The 19,855-nt window shown below is 29.5% G+C and overlaps 2 protein-coding genes and 2 non-coding genes across 4 annotated transcripts; 3 read left to right on the forward strand and 1 right to left on the reverse strand.

The window, feature by feature from the left end:
• Positions 1-6,935: 6,935 nt before the first annotated feature.
• On the forward strand, positions 6,936-8,969 carry LOC107022582 (calmodulin-like protein 8). Its single transcript, XM_015223175.2, has 4 exons — positions 6,936-7,144; positions 7,342-7,499; positions 7,645-7,725; positions 8,632-8,969. Exons 1-4 carry the CDS (start codon positions 7,069-7,071, stop codon positions 8,764-8,766), a joined length of 450 nt encoding a protein of 149 aa, XP_015078661.1. The 5' UTR covers positions 6,936-7,068; the 3' UTR covers positions 8,767-8,969.
• Positions 8,970-11,060: 2,091 nt separating this feature from the next.
• TRNAE-CUC lies at positions 11,061-11,133 on the forward strand. The gene has a single exon. It is a non-coding gene; the product is annotated as a tRNA-Glu (tRNA).
• Positions 11,134-14,066: 2,933 nt separating this feature from the next.
• Positions 14,067-14,139, forward strand: TRNAE-CUC. Its single transcript has one exon. It is a non-coding gene; the product is annotated as a tRNA-Glu (tRNA).
• Positions 14,140-14,992: 853 nt separating this feature from the next.
• LOC107021746 (heat stress transcription factor A-6b-like) lies at positions 14,993-17,341 on the reverse strand. The gene is made up of 2 exons (XM_015222453.2): positions 16,834-17,341; positions 14,993-15,868 (listed from the first exon to the last, which is right to left on the reverse strand). Exons 1-2 carry the CDS (start codon positions 17,104-17,106, stop codon positions 15,134-15,136), a joined length of 1,008 nt encoding a protein of 335 aa, XP_015077939.1. The 5' UTR covers positions 17,107-17,341; the 3' UTR covers positions 14,993-15,133.
• Between the last annotated feature and the right edge of the window lie 2,514 nt (positions 17,342-19,855).

A 19,855-nucleotide genomic window follows, 5' to 3' on the forward strand; every position in this document is an offset into this window, starting at 1 on the left:
TGAACATATTCAGAGCGATAAGATTAAGAATAAACATATTCAGGACAAGGTAAGAATGACCTTGATAGAAGATAAGATTAGACAATGAAGTTGTGATGGTTTGGACATGTGTAGAGAAGATGCAAAAAAATTTCAGTGCAGAGTCTGAGTGGATGGTTAGACAATTTCAAGTGAAGTAGAGGTAGACCGAAAAAGTATTGAGGGAGGTGATTATATAAGACATGACACAACTTTAGCTTACTATTGACATGACCTTACATAGGAAGTTATAGATGACACAAATTAGGATGAGAGGTTAGTTAGATAATTGAGTCTTGTCTCGCTTATTCTTCTATACAATTAGCCATATTATTAGTCATAGTATTATTGGTTTATTTTCTTAAGTTTGATTATTTCTATGAGATTTTTATAGCCTGTTGTTTTATCTTGTTATAACTATTGTTTAGGATAATCTGTTAGGTTGGTTACAATTTTTTTACGTGACTTTCTTCATTTATGTTATTTATTTCTCTTTAGTACTTTGGATTGTTTTCTCCTTGAGTTGATAGTCTATCGAAAATAATCTCTCTATCTTTAAGATAATGGTAGGTGTGTGAATATTTTACCCTCTTCAATATATGATAGTGGTAAGGATTGCGAAGACTTTACTCTATCTACCTTCAATAGTACTTTAGTTATCCTCATTTATACGATACATTTTTCTTTTAATGTAATTCAAAAAGACATGACACTTCAATAAAAAGAAACAATTTTATTTTTTTTATTTTTAATGAATGATTTATAAATGCACAAATATTTAATATTTATTTTAACTGATCACAAATTTCAAATGTAATCCTTTTTTCTTAAATTTTAAATCAAGTCAAACAATTCTTGTATACACCCTATCAAATAACTTTTAAAGTAGCCTTTATCACTCCACCATCTGGCACCTATTATACTTGTATTCTTCGATTTACACCCAGTATTTTTTATATTTCAATTTGTTTATAATTTTTTTAATTTAATCAAGAAAAGAATTTTTTTTCTATAATTTTTAGTTTCAAATTTTTACATGTTATTTTTTAAAATCAAAATATTTACTTATTTTTAATTTTTTTAAAATTTTTCTTTTTTATTAAATTAGATAAATAAATTAAACCGACGAAACTATATGAGTATTAAGTAATTGACTACGAGCATGAAAAGATGGAAGTGATACTGCAGGTGACCTCGGCAGAAGCAAAAGCGCGTATTGACAGCTAAGCACATTTATGTGTTTTGATTTGAAACTTAATTATTCCACTAATCAAATCTTGGGTTATTAATGTTTACAGTCTTTTAGCACAAACCCCTATGCTTTAAACACTTGTCAATTTTCTAGACTTACCTTAATCAGGATGACGGCTATGATATTTGAAAATATTTCCAAATTTAATGTAAATTATTAAAAAATTAATTATATTATAAATTATTTAAAATATTATATATTTGACTTATAAATTTTATATACATCTTCAATTTATCATATCATATAGTAAGTTATCTTAAATTATTGTAGGATCATCGAGCTGTTGATAAAAGATCTAGAGAAAATATTGATGAAAATTTAAGAATGTATATACTTCACTCATATTATAAAATAAGATATATTAAATTTTTTAAAAATTCAAATACATCTCCTCCAAGTAATATTTCGGTTGGAATGTTTAATATAATAATACTAGAGTTTTATTTCCTTTGACACTGTTTTAGTGGTAGGAATGTTTGAAAATGTTGAATACTTCTTTCTTTCAAATTAATAGTCACTTTAATTTAAAAATATATTTCAATAATAGTTACTTTCTCCGTTTTCTATAAAATGGTCTAGCTTGATTTGGTACGGAGTTTAAGAAATAAAGAGACTATTGATCATATGGTCATTAATTAAAATTTTAAGTTAAATTTACAAAATTCCTCTTTGATTTTATAGTCTTAAACATGTTATGTGAAAATTTTTTAACAAAAAAAGAAAAGAAACATTCTTTTTAAAACAGATTAAAATAGAAAAGAAATCATTCTTTTTAAAAAAATAAATTTAAATATATAATTATCTTCAAGAATATCTTTAATATTAAATAAGAAAGCAACTATTTAAGAGAGAAAAACCAGACTATTTAATTTATTTTATTAAATAGTAACAACTAGTAAATTATTGGCATAATACATAAATATGTCCTTTAACTTTTCTTCAAATTACATATATGCCCTTCAACTTTGGGTGTGCATAAGTAGACACTTAAACTTGTACAAAATTGAACAAATAGACACACATGTCCTACATGTCATATTTTTGTCCTACGTGGTTTCCTACATGTATTTTGCCATGTAGGACTCATGTGTTTATTTATTTAAAAGGTTGAATAGTTAAAGTGTCTGTTTGTGCATTATAAAAGTTGGAGGTCAAAGTTAAAATTTGAAGTAAAGTTTAGGGTCCAATATATGTATTATGCCTAAATTATATAACTCATTTATTAATTTTTAAATTAATATAAATAGAGTTTAAGCCACAACTAAAATAAGACTCAGCCCATTAATATTCATCTTAATTATGTAGTTCACTTTTTAAAATATCTTTGTAAGAATGTCACCTTAATATTTAAAAGTAATTTAACATCAAAATAAATTTATTTTATGTTTTATGAGAGAATTTATATTCATAAAATTGAATTTATTTTAGATAATAGAAATTATATTTTTTTAAAACATAAATTAGAAGGATAACGTTTTAGTAAAATCTGGAGGGTGTCTTATTTTTAGCTCAAAAATCCTTATTTCCCTCTCAAGGAATTTCAGTGAGACCATAAGGCTTACAAAGATTACACATTCAACTATAGCTGCCTTTATAAAATCATTCGGTCGCATTTTCTTATGCAAGCATTTTGAAAAGAAAGATACTTCTTTCGTCCTAACTTAATTGACGTTTTCAAATTTTGAAATTTAAGTAAGTCTATTTTTTATTATAAATTTTTGAATTGTCAATTATTAAAATTTATAATATTTTTTATGTTGTTTATGAATACATAAACTTCATTTTAAAATATTGAAGATTCCATGCACATATTCCTGGTCAAACTTAAACTCTTCGATTCTTAAAAATGAAAGTGCCACATAAATTGAACATAAGTAATAGTTTTTATGAAAAATGTATGCTTCATAACAGTGTAACTTATGTAATCATTCTGTTTTAGGATCTAATTACTTAAATTTACACTAGTTTGCAATATTATATTGTTTAACATATTACTCAGATACATGTAATTGTCTCTTTTAATATATGTATCTCGTATCACTTATTGTGTCTACTTAAGGGATATAATTGAAAGTCTTTAATTAAGGAGTGTGTCTAATTATGAAATATGACCGAAAGTCATTAACTAAGAGAAAATTATGTTTGCAAGATATGACATATCACAACTCTTTAAAAAAATTAAAATACTTCTCTTTTTGGGCGATTCAACAAATTGTAAATTTCTTGATTCAGGTTCACGAACAATTATTTAGATACATATACACTTATAAGGGATATAACTAAAAGTCTTTAATTAAGGAGTGTGTAATTATAAAATATGACCAAAACCATTAATTAAGGAGAAAATTATGTTTGCAAGATATGGCATATCACTACTCTTAAAAAAATCAAAATACTTCTCTTTTTTAGCGATTCAGCAAAGTGTAGATTTCTTGACTCAGGTTCACAAACTACTATTTAGATACATATACACTTAATCAAATACACTGATAAAAACTTAAAAATATATAATCTTAACTCAATAATATGTTGGATACATCAATAATGTGACAGATACATGCATAAATCTCCAATACGTGTGTATATCTATTTAGATACATGTTTATACTTAATTATATACACTGATAAAAAAATAGATATATATAATCTTAACTCAAGAATGTGTTAGATACACAATAATTTGAATTCGATCAAGAAAAATAATCATTTTCTCAGCTTCTTCCTTGTTAAGGTTTATCATAATTATTGCATAAACCCTCTTTCCATTTACCACAAATTACATACTATCTTTCTCTTTTGTTTGTCAAAGTTGTTGCATTTTTGAATTTCATAACTTAAAGGACTGATAATATCGAGAATTACAATGGTAATTTCTTGCCGTTTTTTGAACAACAAAAATAAACATTCTTCTTATTTGGAGAATCACTAGCCATGAAAGTGTCACGACCCACACAGTCGTGAGTGACACTCACACTAGCTTTTCAGTGGGAGAACCATTACTACAACCCAACTAAGCAATTTAAAGCTACGAAAGTAGATTTAAATAACTAAATCAATATTAATGAGTTTCCATAAACTCTAAAAGTCTAAAAAAAACAAAAGAACAATGACCAATGCGGAAATATTCCTTAGAACCTGAAAGTCAATGTACCAAAACTCTAACCAGCATGTCTAAGAAAGTGGGTACAACCCAACTAACAAGAGAATCATCTAAAGAACTAGTCTAAGTCTGAAGCAAATGGACTAAACCAAAAAGAGAACTCATTGCAGCGTGAAAGAATTGATTTACCCTTGAATTCGATGACGATCACTGATCTTCTAAATGAGGTCTGTCAATAGCCGCTTGAAGATGTCTTGCACTCAACAAAGAAAGAGCAAGTGCAACATCAATACACAACCACAGTGTATTGGGTAGGATCACGTGGCTATCCCATTAAGTGCAACATAAGCAAGTCTTTACAATACCATAACATGCATATACCGAACATATACAATATCAATATCAATTCAGGATCAATGTTCAATTTCACATTTTCAATAATACGCATATGTATAACAAGTCATTAGTCCTCTCAAGGAACCCATACTCAAACAGTTAGTTTACCGGATCGTCGTACCCGTTTCAAGTTAGTGTGTCGAATCGTGATACATGTTTTCAATATTTTTGTCGGTACGTGACATCTTCTCTCATTTAGTTTGTCGGAACGTGACACTCACTCCATTCAACATACCACAATCACAATGTACATTCTCACACTCATATAATTAAGAGTGATGCATGACATATAATTATTTGTTCATACTCATTAACGGTTAGTGTGATCAATAATACAACATTCACACACATACATGCAATATAATGAAGCACGAATAAACATATATCACACAAACATGAAATCACAACCATTACCTACCTCGACCAAAGCTTGAATCGCTTAAGAAACGTGATTCTTCCCTTTCCGAATTGTTTCTACTTGTTATTGGTCTTTAGCATAAAAAATCATTGAAAACCTTCAAGAAAACACCTGAGTTCGTGTCTTAGCTCTCAAAGTCGAAACTTATAGAATAATGATGTTTTGGGGTTTATTCCCTACTTAAGTCGCGTCTGCCCTGCTATGAAGGATCCCGTCCAGCCACAACGACCCCACCCTAGTGGCTTGCATGGAGACAAAACCTCGGAATTTGAGTTCCAAACCCCCATTTCACAACACACCTTCAACCTATGACACTTAGAAAATATCTGTTCATAATAAGATCAATTTCGGGCTTGCTCGAATTTGATTCTGTAAAATCGTATGATTTTTTTAACGTCTTACCTATCTATGCATATCGTCAAAATTCATAATTAGACTTTACATTTGTTACCAGATTTCTCTAGACCACACTGACACCGATTTCATTTAAATCTGGACAAGGTTAAAAAAATCCAAGTTACTATCAAAAAATTTTCGATCTAAAATTTTTTCCTGTTGACTATTCTATAACGTCGGAAACAAATTATTTAAAAAAAAAAAACAAATTTTTTCAAATCAATAAAATTTTACCTTAACTTTTAAAAAACTAGAAGGAAAACAAGTTAAAATCTATCATGAATATATGAGTTTGTAAATAATTAAATAGATACAAACCTTAAATTATTGGGTCAATAGGAAGGAAGTAATGACAAACATAAAAAGTATTGATTTGATAAAAACCATAAAGAAGCTACAGTTAAATAGAACAATAATTTTACTACATCTATATTTGAAATAAATTTAACATTTCAAAAAATGTATTAAAAAATAACTATAAGTGATGATAAAAAAATAAATTAAGAACTAAGCTATAAATTATCTTTTAATATTTTAAAATAGACAAGCTAAGGAAAAATTGATTCAAGAGGGAGTAGTATTATATTTTATTTAAGCCAATGACAAGTGACTAAAATTGAATAACTTGGTGCAACCAAAGGCAGCATTTATCTGTTTGACATAGAGTGGAACAATAAATTTATTTGAGTTCACTGTACACACCTCCCCATACCCTCTTCAGTCTTCTCTTTCAATGCTCTCTGTCCCCTACTCATCTAACAATCCAGCTGTTTATTTACTTGGCACTATCACTATTACTATTTTATAAACGTCGCTAAAGCTTATAATGGTATTGCATCTAACGATAATTAACTAAATCAAACAAACACCTTAACACCACTTTTTTTTAATGTGCATATATATTCATTATTTTTATTATAATCCCATTTGTATAATGTTTTAGCGTAGAAATATCAATCGAATCTTTTTAAACAAGAATAACTCTGCCACTAATCATATCGTAACGAGACACCCCATGGAGGGGGGTGGGGGTGGGGGAGGAATATTCAAGAAAGTAGCATGGAAAATGTATGAAGTATTATATGGTCAGGTCATGGTGTGAGGGTGACAAAGTCATGACTACAACACCACCTAATCCCACCACTAACTCTACATTTTTGACTCTGCTAAGTGCTACTAATACATATCTTATAATAAGTATATGGACCCTTTCTACTTAGTACCTACCATTTTATATATTTGTACTTATAATAGACTTTTTCTCACGTTTTGACTCAATTTTTTTTTTAATTTTCTTTTCATTAGGATATATACACATTTATTAGTAAACCCCTTATGTCACATTAAAAAAAAATAAAATCTCTACATATAGCCCAGCCAGGAGGATTCAGCTATACTCAACTTTCTTTTTTTTTTTCTCATTCTACACTCTTCCTCTCTGTTTCAAGCTGTCCTTTGTAGGTACAAAATACAAAAATAATCATAATCATGGGAGATGTATTGAACAATGATCAAATTGTTGAATTGCAAGAAGCCTTCAGTCTATTTGACAGAGATGGAGATGGTAATTACTAGTCTTTTTTCAAATTATTTTTGAATGATATATTAGTATGTTAAAAGGGGACGGACGAATCTAGTAACTTTTACTTAATTAAATAGAGTAAGTTTATTGAATATATTAGATTTAGAGAACAGTTATAATCACTTGTAGTCGATATTCTTAAATTTAGAACTCATAAAGTTAAAATTTTGACTCTGCAGGTTGCATAACGGTAGAGGAATTAGCAACAGTAATAAGGTCATTGGATCAAAATCCAACAGAGGAAGAACTGCAGGATATGATAACTGAAGTTGATTCTGATGGCAATGGAACCATTGAATTCACTGAATTCTTGAACCTTATGGCCAAGAAAATGAAGGTAAAATCAACAACCTATAAAAGTAGTGTAATTTTAAAGAATCTAACACGAATATGACAATATTTTGAAGAATACACGAGTAGTATAAGAAATTTTGGCAACTTTATATTAATAGCTATATATGCTTTGTTTCTTTATGAAACAGGATACTGATGCAGAGGAGGAACTTAAGGAGGCTTTCAAGGTGTTTGACAAAGATCAAAATGGTTACATATCTGCTAACGAGGTATTTGTTTAGATTATATACAAATACTTTTAGCATATATGCATACAAATGTAGAAGCGTAATCGAAAAACACATAACTAAATCATAATCATTTTGAACTTATTAATTCTAGATTATGGATACGTTTATTGATTAATTCTTTTGTATGTTGAATTCTTTTGATTTCTTCAAGTGTTTACTTTATTACTTCTATTTAACGAGTGATAACTCTGTTTTTATCACTTGTTAATGAAATATCACAAATTTGTTATCATTTGGATCAAAACATATGTAGATTAACTAATCTTGTCAATTCGCAAAATTACATTAAAAGAAAAAATATATAATTATAATATGCATGTTGAATAATTAGTACAGTTTATAAGTCAATCATGTACGGCCAGTACTCATATTGTTGACGAGGGCCAATCAAAAACATAAAGTTTCATTATAATTAAATTTAAAATGTTACAATATGCTCATTGGATAGTAAAAATATAAATTAATTCTTGACATTGTAACAACTGCTAGGGTTTTGTGGAAAGGGTTCACATGTGAGTTTGATCTGTCATTACTACTATATAGTATAATAAAATAATCTTATTTATACAGCTGTTTTAAATCCAAAGTTTTAATTAGGGTATCTCACTAGACCAAACTTTTTGTCCAATGAATTTTTCCATAGTTCACACTGACCAATTGCACTTGCTCTTTTTGACTTTCTTTAATTTTCATATTTAAATAGTCCCAAAAACATTTATACGTAATCTAGAAAAATTTTATCATAGTAAAAAGATAATGAATTTGAAATGCAACTTATAAATTTTTTTTTTCTTTGTTAGAGAAAATATTTTAACCAACCAAATGTGAGAAAACTGGCATAGGAAGAAATTATTAAAATATTTTAATTTTTTGTATCATGTGCAGCTAAGGCATGTGATGATAAATCTTGGGGAGAAATTAACAGATGAAGAAGTTGAACAGATGATTAAAGAAGCAGATTTGGATGGTGATGGTCAAGTCAACTTTGATGAATTTGTTAAAATGATGATGAATGTTTGATAGGATTTAATTAATTAGAACCTCAAAATCATTACATAATTTATTCTTTTCTTATCAATTTCGATGTTATTGTTCTTCTATTTTTAGCATTTGTTTAATTTTTGTTGACTCATCAATGTAACAAACAAGAAATTGATTATTAGTTTATGAAATTGTACTCTCTTTCTTTAAATTTATAAGAAAAAAAAAGAATCAATTTTTATTGGAATTATGATTACCAAGGAATCGTTTGATCATGAGAAAGTATTCATCTTTCAACTCTGTGCTCATATGGAGACTTTCTATGCACTCTGAATTCGATTCAACACTGAACCTTTGTATGCTAATTTCTGGTGCTTTGGTGCATGTTGTTCGATACTTGTTTGTGATTTTTCTGTTCATCTTCTGCTTCCAATCTTAATTTTTTCGTAAAATTTGCATATCAGAGTCTTCAATGACAAGAAGTTCAGAGCCACTCTGCTGTTTAGAGCTGTAATCCCTACGTTCCTCTCATCAGATCCTTGCATTGTTCCATCTGGATACGAAGAATCGAGTGAAAAAGAAGAAACACATCATTTCCTGATTTAAACTGCAATATCCACTTATCGGTCAGTTCTGTGTTACACGAATTCACAACTCCTGTTGCAACAATACCAGCTTTCATTTGTTCATAATTATTAATTTTTGTGAAGTAAATTTGGTAGGACTTTCAGCCAACCTTTCAAAAACTTCTTCAGCAATCAACACTTGCATTGTCAATTTCCCCACCTTCATTGCATAATACTCATATATTCATTATGGTTGAATGAGCTGCATCGTTAATCTGCGATTCATGATATGCCTGTTTTGAGGGTTCAGTTCTCTTATGATCGCGTTTCTTCCCTGCATTTTCTGATTGACTTGGCACCTCTAGTTGACCTGAGATGAATCTTCAGAATGTTAACTTGAAGTATCTCTTATATGTGAATTCATTTCTATTTTTTCGTCAAAAGCATTTCCAACACTCATAAGTTCATTGAATCTGTCTATTTGAACATTGATATCTGGACTAACTGAGTCATTGAACTCTGCAAAACAAGGTTTCTGTTGGTTCAAGAGAGAGATAATTCGTTCCCATATAAACAAATGAACGAAAACTACTGCACAATTGAAGCCAATTCCATAACTATATAACTAAACCTCCTCTGTCACATTCAGAGTAAACAGTAGGATCATCATCTGTTTTTTCAAGATAGCATTTAGTTTCGTCTTCACGAATTATGTTCCTTTCTGTATCAACAACAACTTCTTGTTTCTGTTTAGTGTAGGTAGTAGCAGCATTTTCTTCTTTTGAAATATTAAACATAATATCTGTCTTTCAGATTTTTGCACACCTCTTTTTAAACTGTTGTCACATAAATTGGGACAGAGGAAATATGTCGCATTCCTGGGACAAGCAATAATGCAGCAAGGCCAGTGAAGAGGTGGGTCTATTGTTTCAAGATTTCTTTGTGTTTATTCAACTCAAAGTAAACTCATCATTTTGTTGCATTCTTTTTTTCATGACTTGAAGGAATAACTAATAAGTGACTTCTCTTAAAAAGAATAACAAAAGTTTCATATTGGTGGTTAATGAGATGGGTGGACTCCTCACAAGGCTTGGACAATCCACTTTTCTTTAAGCTAGCTTTAAACGCTCGTTTGATGTAAGAGATAAGCATAAATAGTCCTGTGATTAAAAAATAGTCCAGGGATAAAATTTAGCTATAGTCTAGGGATAAAATTTAGCTGTCTTGTTTGGTTGACGTGTTTGGGATAACCTATTCTACCATTTCAGGATAGTTAATTCTGAGATAACTAGTTCCCAACCAAACAATCCTACGGCGTGAATTAAGCCGAGTACCTAATTTAACAACCTTTTATGCAGGCGTCTTCTTTTGATCATCTCAAAATACTTGAATGTTTCTCTTTTTAAATTAAAGTCAAGCTATATAAACTTTGATTAACATTTAAGATATATATTTTTTTATCATATCAATTGGACGTCAAGTTATAATTTTAAAATATCTAAATCATAATTTTCAAATGTTGAATTAGTCTAACCCAATTTAACTTAGAAAAGTAACTAAATTAATTCTCGAGAAGCGAAGCATGACAACTTTTATTTGGGATACAGAAAGTAGTGGTAAAGTCTAAACTTTAATTTCTTGTAGAGTTATTGATATTGAATTCAGCCCAACAAGATTTTAGCTGAAATTCTCCACTACTCCTTTTAGTATTGCCTTTCCAAAAACAGCCCCAGGATATATTGATTTTGTTGATTTTTTAATACAAGTTCCGTTGTAGTCTAGTTGGTTAGGATACTCGGCTCTCACCCGAGAGACCCGGGTTCAAGTCCCGGCAACGGAATAAATTTTTAAAAAAAGTTAAACAAATGGTACCTGCACTATCCATATGTTTAAAGTTTGTTACAAACAAATTGGTCAAGTCTTTTTTAAACGGTAGGAATACCTTTTTTTTAAAAAATCGATAGTAGTTAATTAGGGGTGTGCAACAGTCGGTTCAATTCGATTTTATGTATTATTGGTTCGATTTATCGATTTTTGGTTTGTTGATCTTGTTTCGATTTACCTAATAAGAAAATGTCCGTAAAATATTATATGTCTTCTCACCTCTCTAAATGCTTTGATATACTGAAACAAGAAAGATAATGAGAAATTGCATCAATAAGAGAAAATATAGTACAAAGGCTATAATTACATGTTACCACCAAAAAAAAGTATGAAATTTTTTATGTTAAAATCAAATTACATATCTTTACAAACTTGGAAATGCTACAACCTACAATTACAAACTAAACTAAAAATAAAATAGTTTAACAAGACTAAAACTAAAACTAAAATAAAAATAGCTACGATTGTGAAACCCGTAGTTTAATCTTTAGGTTTTGAGTTAACAGTAAAAACTAGTAAAGCGGTCTACTTTGAAGTTGGTAGTACTAATAATTTGTTATAGTTATAGTGTCTAATTATATAGTAAATTATTTATATATAATAATTAGGAAGGGTAAAATAATAAATTATTACCGTCTTATTGAGTTATCGGTTTACCCAATAACCCAATAGTAAAAATCATTACCAAACTAATAACCCAAAAATATCTTTTATAAACCCATTAAAAACCCAATAACCCAATAACATTATTTCGATAGGTTCGACTTTTGCATACCCTATCCTATAGTTAATAAAACAAGGGAGCTCTAGCATTATGTTGAATTGCATTCATTCTTTATGAAATCTTTTTGTTGAATTTGCATTCATTCTTTATAAATTTTGGTCTAAACAAAGGACCTAAAATGCTTTTTATTCATGTATGATTAATTGAACAAAACACAAGAAAGTCATGTATTAGGATTTGCTTGACATTTGACAAGACAGGTAGAACGAAAAGAATACCAATATTGTCAAGTGAGCATAACTAGTGAACAATTGAACAATACATATTCGTATTTTCAATTCAGTATTACTTATAAATAATTTAAAGATAACCAGGGGCACAACGAGAATTGTACTTAAAATCATCACCTAGCTAGACAAAATCCTGTGAAGTATAATGAAAAGGAGGGTAGGAGAAGAAGAAAGCGTTTGTGTTGGAACATATGTAATCCTGACATCCGTGATTGTTTAGTGTAGATCATGGACATGTGCAAACCTTATTTATTGCCTGCCTTATCCTACTTGCACATTTTAAATGTTTCATTCGATAATATTTGATTTCCATATTGAATTTCGATAAAAATTTGAATTCGCACCAAAAAATCCTACATTAGAAAGTGTTTCCTAACAAAAACAATATCGATAACATGAACTGCATCGTTAATCTGCGATTCATTAAATGCCTGTTTTGAGGGCTCAGGATCGCGTTTCTTCCCTGCATTTTCTGATTGACTTGGCACCTCTAGTTGACCTGAGATGAATCTTCAGAATGTTGACTTGAAGTATCTCTTATATGTGAATTCATTTCCATTTTTTCGTCAAAAAGCATTTCCAACACTCATAAGTTCATTGAATCTGTCTATTTGAACATTGATATCTGGACTAACTGAGTCATTGGACTCTGCAAATGAAATAAAAACAAGGCTTCTGTTGGTTCAAGAGAAAGACAATTCGTTCCCATATAAACAAATGAACGAAAACTACTGCACAATTGAAGCCAATTCCATAACTATAATAAACTAAACCTCCTCTAGATCTGTCACATTCAGAGTAAACTGTAGGATCATCATCTGTTTTTTCATGATAGCATTTAGTTTCGTCTTCACGAATTATGTTCCTTTCTGTATCAACAACAACTTCTTGATTCTGTTGAGTGTTGGTAGTAGCAGCATTTTCTTCTTTTGAAATATTAAACGTCATAATATCTGTCTTTCAGATTTTTGCACACCTCTTTTTAAACTGTGTCACATAAATTGGGACAGAGGAAATATGTCGCATTCCTGGTACAAGCAATAATGCAGCAAGGCCAGTGAAGAGGTGGGTCTATTGTTTCAAGATTTCTTTGTGTTATTCAACTCAAAGTAAACTCATCATTTTGTTGCATTCTTTTTTTTTCATGACTTAAGGAATAACTAACAAGTCACCCTCTGCTAAAGAAGGACAAAAGTTTTACATTGGTGATTAATGAGATGGGTGAACTCCTCATAAGACTTGGGCAATTCACTTTCTTTTGAGCTAGCTTTAAATGCTCGTTTGATGTAAGAGATAAGCATAAATAGTCCTGTGATAAAATTTAGGTGTCTTGTTTGGTTGACATGTTTGGGATAACTTATTCCACCATTTATAGCATAGCGATGGGACGTGATAGTTAACCCCTAACATAACTAGTTCCCAACCAAACGACCTCAGGGTGTGAGTTAAGCTGATGACCTAATTTAACAACCTCTTACGTAGGTGTCTTTTTTTGTTCATCTCAAAATACTTAAATATTTTTCTTTTTAAATTAAGTCAAGCTATATAAACTTTGACTAACATTTAAGATATATTTTTTTTATCATATTAATAGGACGACAAATTATAATTTCTGAATATCTAAATCGTAATTTTAAACTATTAAATTTGTCTAACTCAATTTAACTCAGAAAACTAACTAAATTAATTCTTGAGAAGCGAAGCATGACAACTTCTTTGGGATAGAGAAAGTAGTAGTAAAGTGTAAACTAATTTCTCCTAGAGTTATCAAGAGTGAATTCAACCCAACAAGATTTTAGCTGAAAATTCTCCACCACTCCTCAGTATTGCCTTTTCAAAAAGAGTTGAAGCTACTGTTGATTTTTTTATACAAGTTCCGTTGTAGTCTAGTTGGTTAGGATACTCGGCTCTCACCCGAGAGACCCGGGTTCAAGTCCCGGCAACGGAAATTAACTTTTTTTCTTTTAAGTATTATTTATAAATAATTTAAAGACAACCACGGGCACAACGAAAATTCTACTTAAAATCATCACCTAGCTAGACAGAATCCAGTGAAGTTAAACGCATTACGCAAAAAGAATTTCCTAGTTTTTTTTTTTCATTTGGTATTCGATATTCATATTGAAATTTTAATTAAAATTTGGATTTGCGTCAAAAAGTTCTACATTAGAGAGTGCTTCCTAACAAAAGCAACTCTATACACGTAGAGAACTCTAACAGAACACCTCTTATTAAGATTAAAAAAGTACATACCTGTTCCACAAACCTTATTAATTGGTATCATATGTTGGACATTATAAATAACTGTTAGTATTACACAAGGGGAGGTGAAGTGTGAAGTGCAGGAATCAATTAATTGGGCCAATGCTTGGCCATACTTGTATAAAAGGAAACATTGGTGTGGACAATTAAGGCATATATAGGAACTGATGGTGCTCGATGTGGACATCGATTGGTGAGGACACTAACTAATTAAGGACGACACTGCTATGATAGCGAAGATAGAAATTTTATTTAAAAAAGAGAGCAATAATTAATACCAATTAAATACCTAAATATGATCTAATTAAACAGCATCAACGCTAAATAGAACAATGCACAACAAATGAATTTGATTAAGTTGATGTTCCATGGGGAAGATATGTTAACTCATATATATATACACTTTGTACTAAGGTAAAGTTGGCATTGATTTATTTGATCGACAATAATAGTAATGTAGCTATGTTGATTAGATCAATTATATAAATCCTCACTATGTTATACCGATTCATTTAAACTCACTCCAATCCAATAATATATATGAAATAAAATATAAATAGAGAACATTGAACCTTAAGTAAATGTACGAACTCAAATTAATCAACAAGTAACACACTCCATAAAATTAAATCATGATGAGCCAGAGAAATTGGCTGTTGTTAATTTATTCAAGTAATTAATTAATCAGAGAAAACATCCACATGAAGTTGTTCATCTTCTTGTTCATTATTAACACCAAGCAAAGCCATAATCTCATCTTCAACATTACTATTCTCATTCAGCATATCCTCCCAAAATCCTTCATTATTTTCTTCTTCCAAATTGATTAATGTGTTCCCATGTGACATGTTCATAGCCACTTGTAAATCATCATCAAATTCATTATTAATAATATCATGATCTTGAGGTTCTAACTTAATTATATTACTAGGACCAGCTTCATGATAATCAATTGGCCTCCTTCTCTTCTTCTTCATTGCTTCTTCAAGTTGTTTCCTTTTATCATTTTGTTGCATTATTTGCTCCACAAAATTTGGATTATGTAATGCTTTAGCCAAAAAACTCATTATTTGCTCCTGTTTGATTTCTGTCCCTTGAAGCTTTTGTTCCATAGCTTGAAGTTGTGATTTAGTAGCCTTTTGATGCTGTTTAAGTTTAACAAGTTCAATCATGAGAACCTGCTTGTCGCGTCTTAATTCATCGATTTCTCCATCAAATGATCCAAACCTTCCCAACTCAACACATGATGATGATGATGATGAAGAAGAATCCATACCTTGATTATTAATTGATGATGAAGACTTGATGAAATTACTTGGTTTTCTTCTCCTTATTGTTCTCAAGAGATGCTTTTTCCCTCTCAAAAAACCTTCATTAGCAAATTCCCAATGGTCTGGATTTACTTTCCTAAATCCCTGCATTTTTTAAAACACATTCCTCTTCTCCATAACAAAAGAAAGACACAAGCTCATGGAAAATACTTTTTAGCGGCAATAAATTAAATATGTACATTAACAAACAGTGCTTAATTAAGCCTTTACTGATATTAGTTAATTGTCGTTATATCCAATAGCGCTATAGGCTTTAGGGACATTTACAAAGAGTGCTAAAATATAAGCCTTTAGTGATATTAATTAATTGTCGTTATATCCAATAGCGTTATAGGCTTTAGAAACATTTACAAAGAGTGCTAAAATATATTTGTCACTAGTAATTGCGGCTAAAGGAACATATTCAATAACAATTATAATTGCTGGTAGTAGTGCTAGTGTACATAAACAATAATTGTGGAGTAGTAGTCTTTGTTGAAACAATCACTACCAAAATTGTTTAATATTTTGTCACTAAGTAGAATTAAGAAGGATTTTGTTTTTTAGCTATATATATGGTATTTCTGTCGTAGCTAGTTCTTTTTTTTTTAAGTAGTGAAAAGTCAATGAAGATATCCACCTCCCTTTCATAGGGATTGAGATTTAACAAACTCAGGCTAGACTTTTGAACCTCAGAAAAAAATGCAAATCTTTAAGAAATAAAAATTCTTCAAAAAAAAAAAAACTACATATTCATCATATGATCCTCAAAAGCTTTAATATAATTCTTCATCTTTCTTGTTCCCATTGATTAAGTATTAGATAAAAAAATATAAAAAAAAGTTTATGTTATGTGCACTGACGATGTAATATTACACTATTCAGGTCAAAAACATAGTATATAACTATGTATCAATTTTGATATGGCAATTTTACGAATGTCATGATATGTGTTATACAAAATCAGATATCTAGTCAAACATCGTCATATAATATGGAACAGAGGGAGTATGATCGATAGGTAAATTATCGTCATATATATATAGGTAGAAAATGAAAATAATGCTTACATAAGTATTGAGCTGCCTGACAAAGCTTGAGAAATTGTTATGCTTGAAATACCTTGGTAGAAAATTAATGGCCAAATTCTGGGGATCCCATACTATGAAACTATTGTAACCTCTACTCCAAGAAACGACGTCGTTGTTACTTGGATCATCCACAAGTTCATATGTTTTTGTAAGAAATGGTGGAGGTCCATTCTCATGAAGACACTCCTTTGGTTGAGGCATCAAAAATGATCCATCAAACTCTTCTTTTATTAAATTACCAAAATGATCCATGCTTTGATTCTTCAACAAAGATGAGTATAACAATATTTTCGAGTAAATGTCAAAGTTAAGAAGATAGAGGATATTGGCAAAGGTAATAAAAGAGTTTGTGAATATATGATAAAAGATAGGGTTAATATTAATTTGGAGTATGGGTAAGAGGGAGAAAGAATTAGGATAAATTAATATGTTTGCAATATTGGAGGTATATTAGCAAGAGAGTAATGAGAATTAAAAAGGAAGTAAAGTGAGGGTTCAATGAATATTTTATACATTCTTTTACTATTATGTGAGATGGTCTTCTAGATATTTTTAGTCCTCCTTCCTCCTAAATTGAAATCGTTCAACTTCAATATAAGTATCAGATATCACATTTAAAATCGTAAAAAGAAAAAATTCTTTGTGAGGACTTGATTCTGGTTTTTATATATATATATATATATATATTTGATATTCAGATTAAAATTAAATTAATTTAATTTTTGTAAAAGAAAATATAATATAAATAAAAATTATTGAATTTTTTGCCAAATGTTAATGAAGTCTAGAAATTTGTTTTAACTGTCCTACCCATCACATTTTTTTTTGTTTTTCGATTTGAAAATTCTTTACATAGTATGGTAGTAATATTTAGAAGTTTGTAAAAAAAGGATTTGCTTGAAAATATCTTGGCTAGCTACCCTAAAGTAAGGAAAATATCTTGGCAAGTAAATATTATTATATGCATTAATCAAATGAAACTTTGAACAATAATTATAGCTTTAAGACGGTCTACTTGTATGAATCTAATGGAACCACGCGTCTAGATGTTGAATATTGCTAAACAAATAAGATTCTACACATTTTAACAATATGCTCCCTTTTAAGACAACTAAATTATTAAGGTATGTATTTGAATGGTTTAGGCTTTAAAATATTAAAGGTATATATTTATATTAGTAATTTAAATATTTATTTGATCTGAACGAGTCTTAATCACTAAAAAGTTAAATAAATAATAATATCGTTAAAAGATATTTTTTAAAATAATTTTTATCATCACTTTCTCTAGAGTTATCAACTATCACTATTCACCGTATCGATTATCACCGCCATTTTTGACCACCCTTACTATTGCCGACCACCGGCCTCAACCATCAACCATTTGCGCTTACAATTATTATTGACAACAATCATCATTGTTGATCGATTGCTATTGTTTTTCGCTACCACACTTATCTCCTTTATTATTATAATGTTATATATATATATATACACGCATTGTCACTGTTACAATTGCTATCACCACCGCTATTAATATCAGCTAGTACCATCACTATGATCTATTTCTAACATCAGCCACTTTCACCATCACCATCTATATCGTGGCCAACTACAACTAACACATCATTAACCAATATGCACCACACATTTTTTTAGCCACTAACCACAATCAACACCGCTAACTAATAATATCAATCAATTTCATTATCAAAATCATCACATATTGATTGACGTCATCACACTAATCACTAGGACTCTACGCACCCCAACCTTTCAATACTATAACCATGATCAAAACTAGTCATTTAACATGGGTCATTATCTACAAAATCACTTAAACTATTTTCATTATCACTAGTGAACAAAAGAGTTTCATTTTCTTTAGCAAACAGTGATTTTAGTTTTTAAATATTTTTTAATCAGAATTATATATTTATTATGTTCGTTAATACGTAGACCAATAAACATGATATGTGATATGGTTACCAAAAGACAAAGTTGGGAGATTGTTGGTATAAAGCAAAAGTCATGTAAAAGCATTTGATTGGTTATGATTTTGACAATAAAAAATTAGGCAATTTAGTGAGAAACAATCGTCCACGTCAATAGAGTTCCAAATATCATTTCATGGCAAAACAGGTGGAGAATTTGTATTTGAATTAGTGGTAACATAACATCATTAGGCTCTTGTTTAAACAAAAAAAGAGATTTAATTAATCAATTAGTATTCAAATCAAATCTCTATTTAACCGGTCACATGATTACAAAGTTTCCCATTTTGCGTCAATAATAGACACTTACAATACAACTAAATTAATTAAGTTCTTACCATAAAATGAAATAAATTAATTAAGTTGACAAATCAAGACAAAAGCAATATTCTCAAATTGTGACTATTCATCCGTCAATTTTTACTTATGTACTTTATCAATAGAAATATAAATATCTACTTTTCTTTTCATATTAAAAAATGGAAAAATTACCCAACAAGAAAAATGTCAAATATATTTATGAAACACAATTATTGTTTAAAAATATTATAAAAAATCACTATATATATTATTTTGTTATAAATACATTGAATAAGTGGATAGTCCATAAAGTTAGTACATGAACAACCATTCATATTCACTAGGTTACATGAACCTTTTTGGATAAGAATGTATCTATTTATTATGATACTTAATATGGTGACCTTTGGAGTGATTTCTCACTCTATAAATAGGGTTGTTCATTCACTATTGTAACACATACAGATGAAACTTACATACACTTGAATAAGAAGAAAATTCTCCTTCTTCTATCTACTTCTCTTGTCTTCTTCTCTTTATGATTATATTCTTATGAGCTTGATTTTATAACACGTTATCAGCACGAGTCTCTATCTAATTGAGAGTGAGTTCTTATTTTTCTTTAGCTCATATTTTGGTTGATCTCGTTATGAAGATCAAAGTATTATATGCATAAAATCAGGTATGTATTTTCTAAAATATTTTAT

This window comes from Solanum pennellii, chromosome 6, assembly GCF_001406875.1.
Source record: "Solanum pennellii chromosome 6, SPENNV200".
NCBI lineage: Eukaryota > Viridiplantae > Streptophyta > Magnoliopsida > Solanales > Solanaceae > Solanum > Solanum pennellii.

Bases quoted from the DNA above. Each gene is read 5' to 3' on its own strand.
- LOC107022582 (XM_015223175.2), top strand. From the start codon at position 7,069: ATGGGAGATGTATTGAACAATGATCAAATTGTTGAATTGCAAGAAGCC. The intron at 7,145-7,341 runs GTAATTACTAGT...TTGACTCTGCAG, and splicing joins ATTTGACAGAGATGGAGATG to GTTGCATAACGGTAGAGGAA. The intron at 7,500-7,644 runs GTAAAATCAACA...TTTATGAAACAG, and splicing joins TTATGGCCAAGAAAATGAAG to GATACTGATGCAGAGGAGGA.
- LOC107021746 (XM_015222453.2), bottom strand. From the start codon at position 17,106: ATGGATCATTTTGGTAATTTAATAAAAGAAGAGTTTGATGGATCATTT. The intron at 15,869-16,833 runs GTAAGCATTATT...TAAAAAATGCAG, and splicing joins TCAGGCAGCTCAATACTTAT to GGATTTAGGAAAGTAAATCC.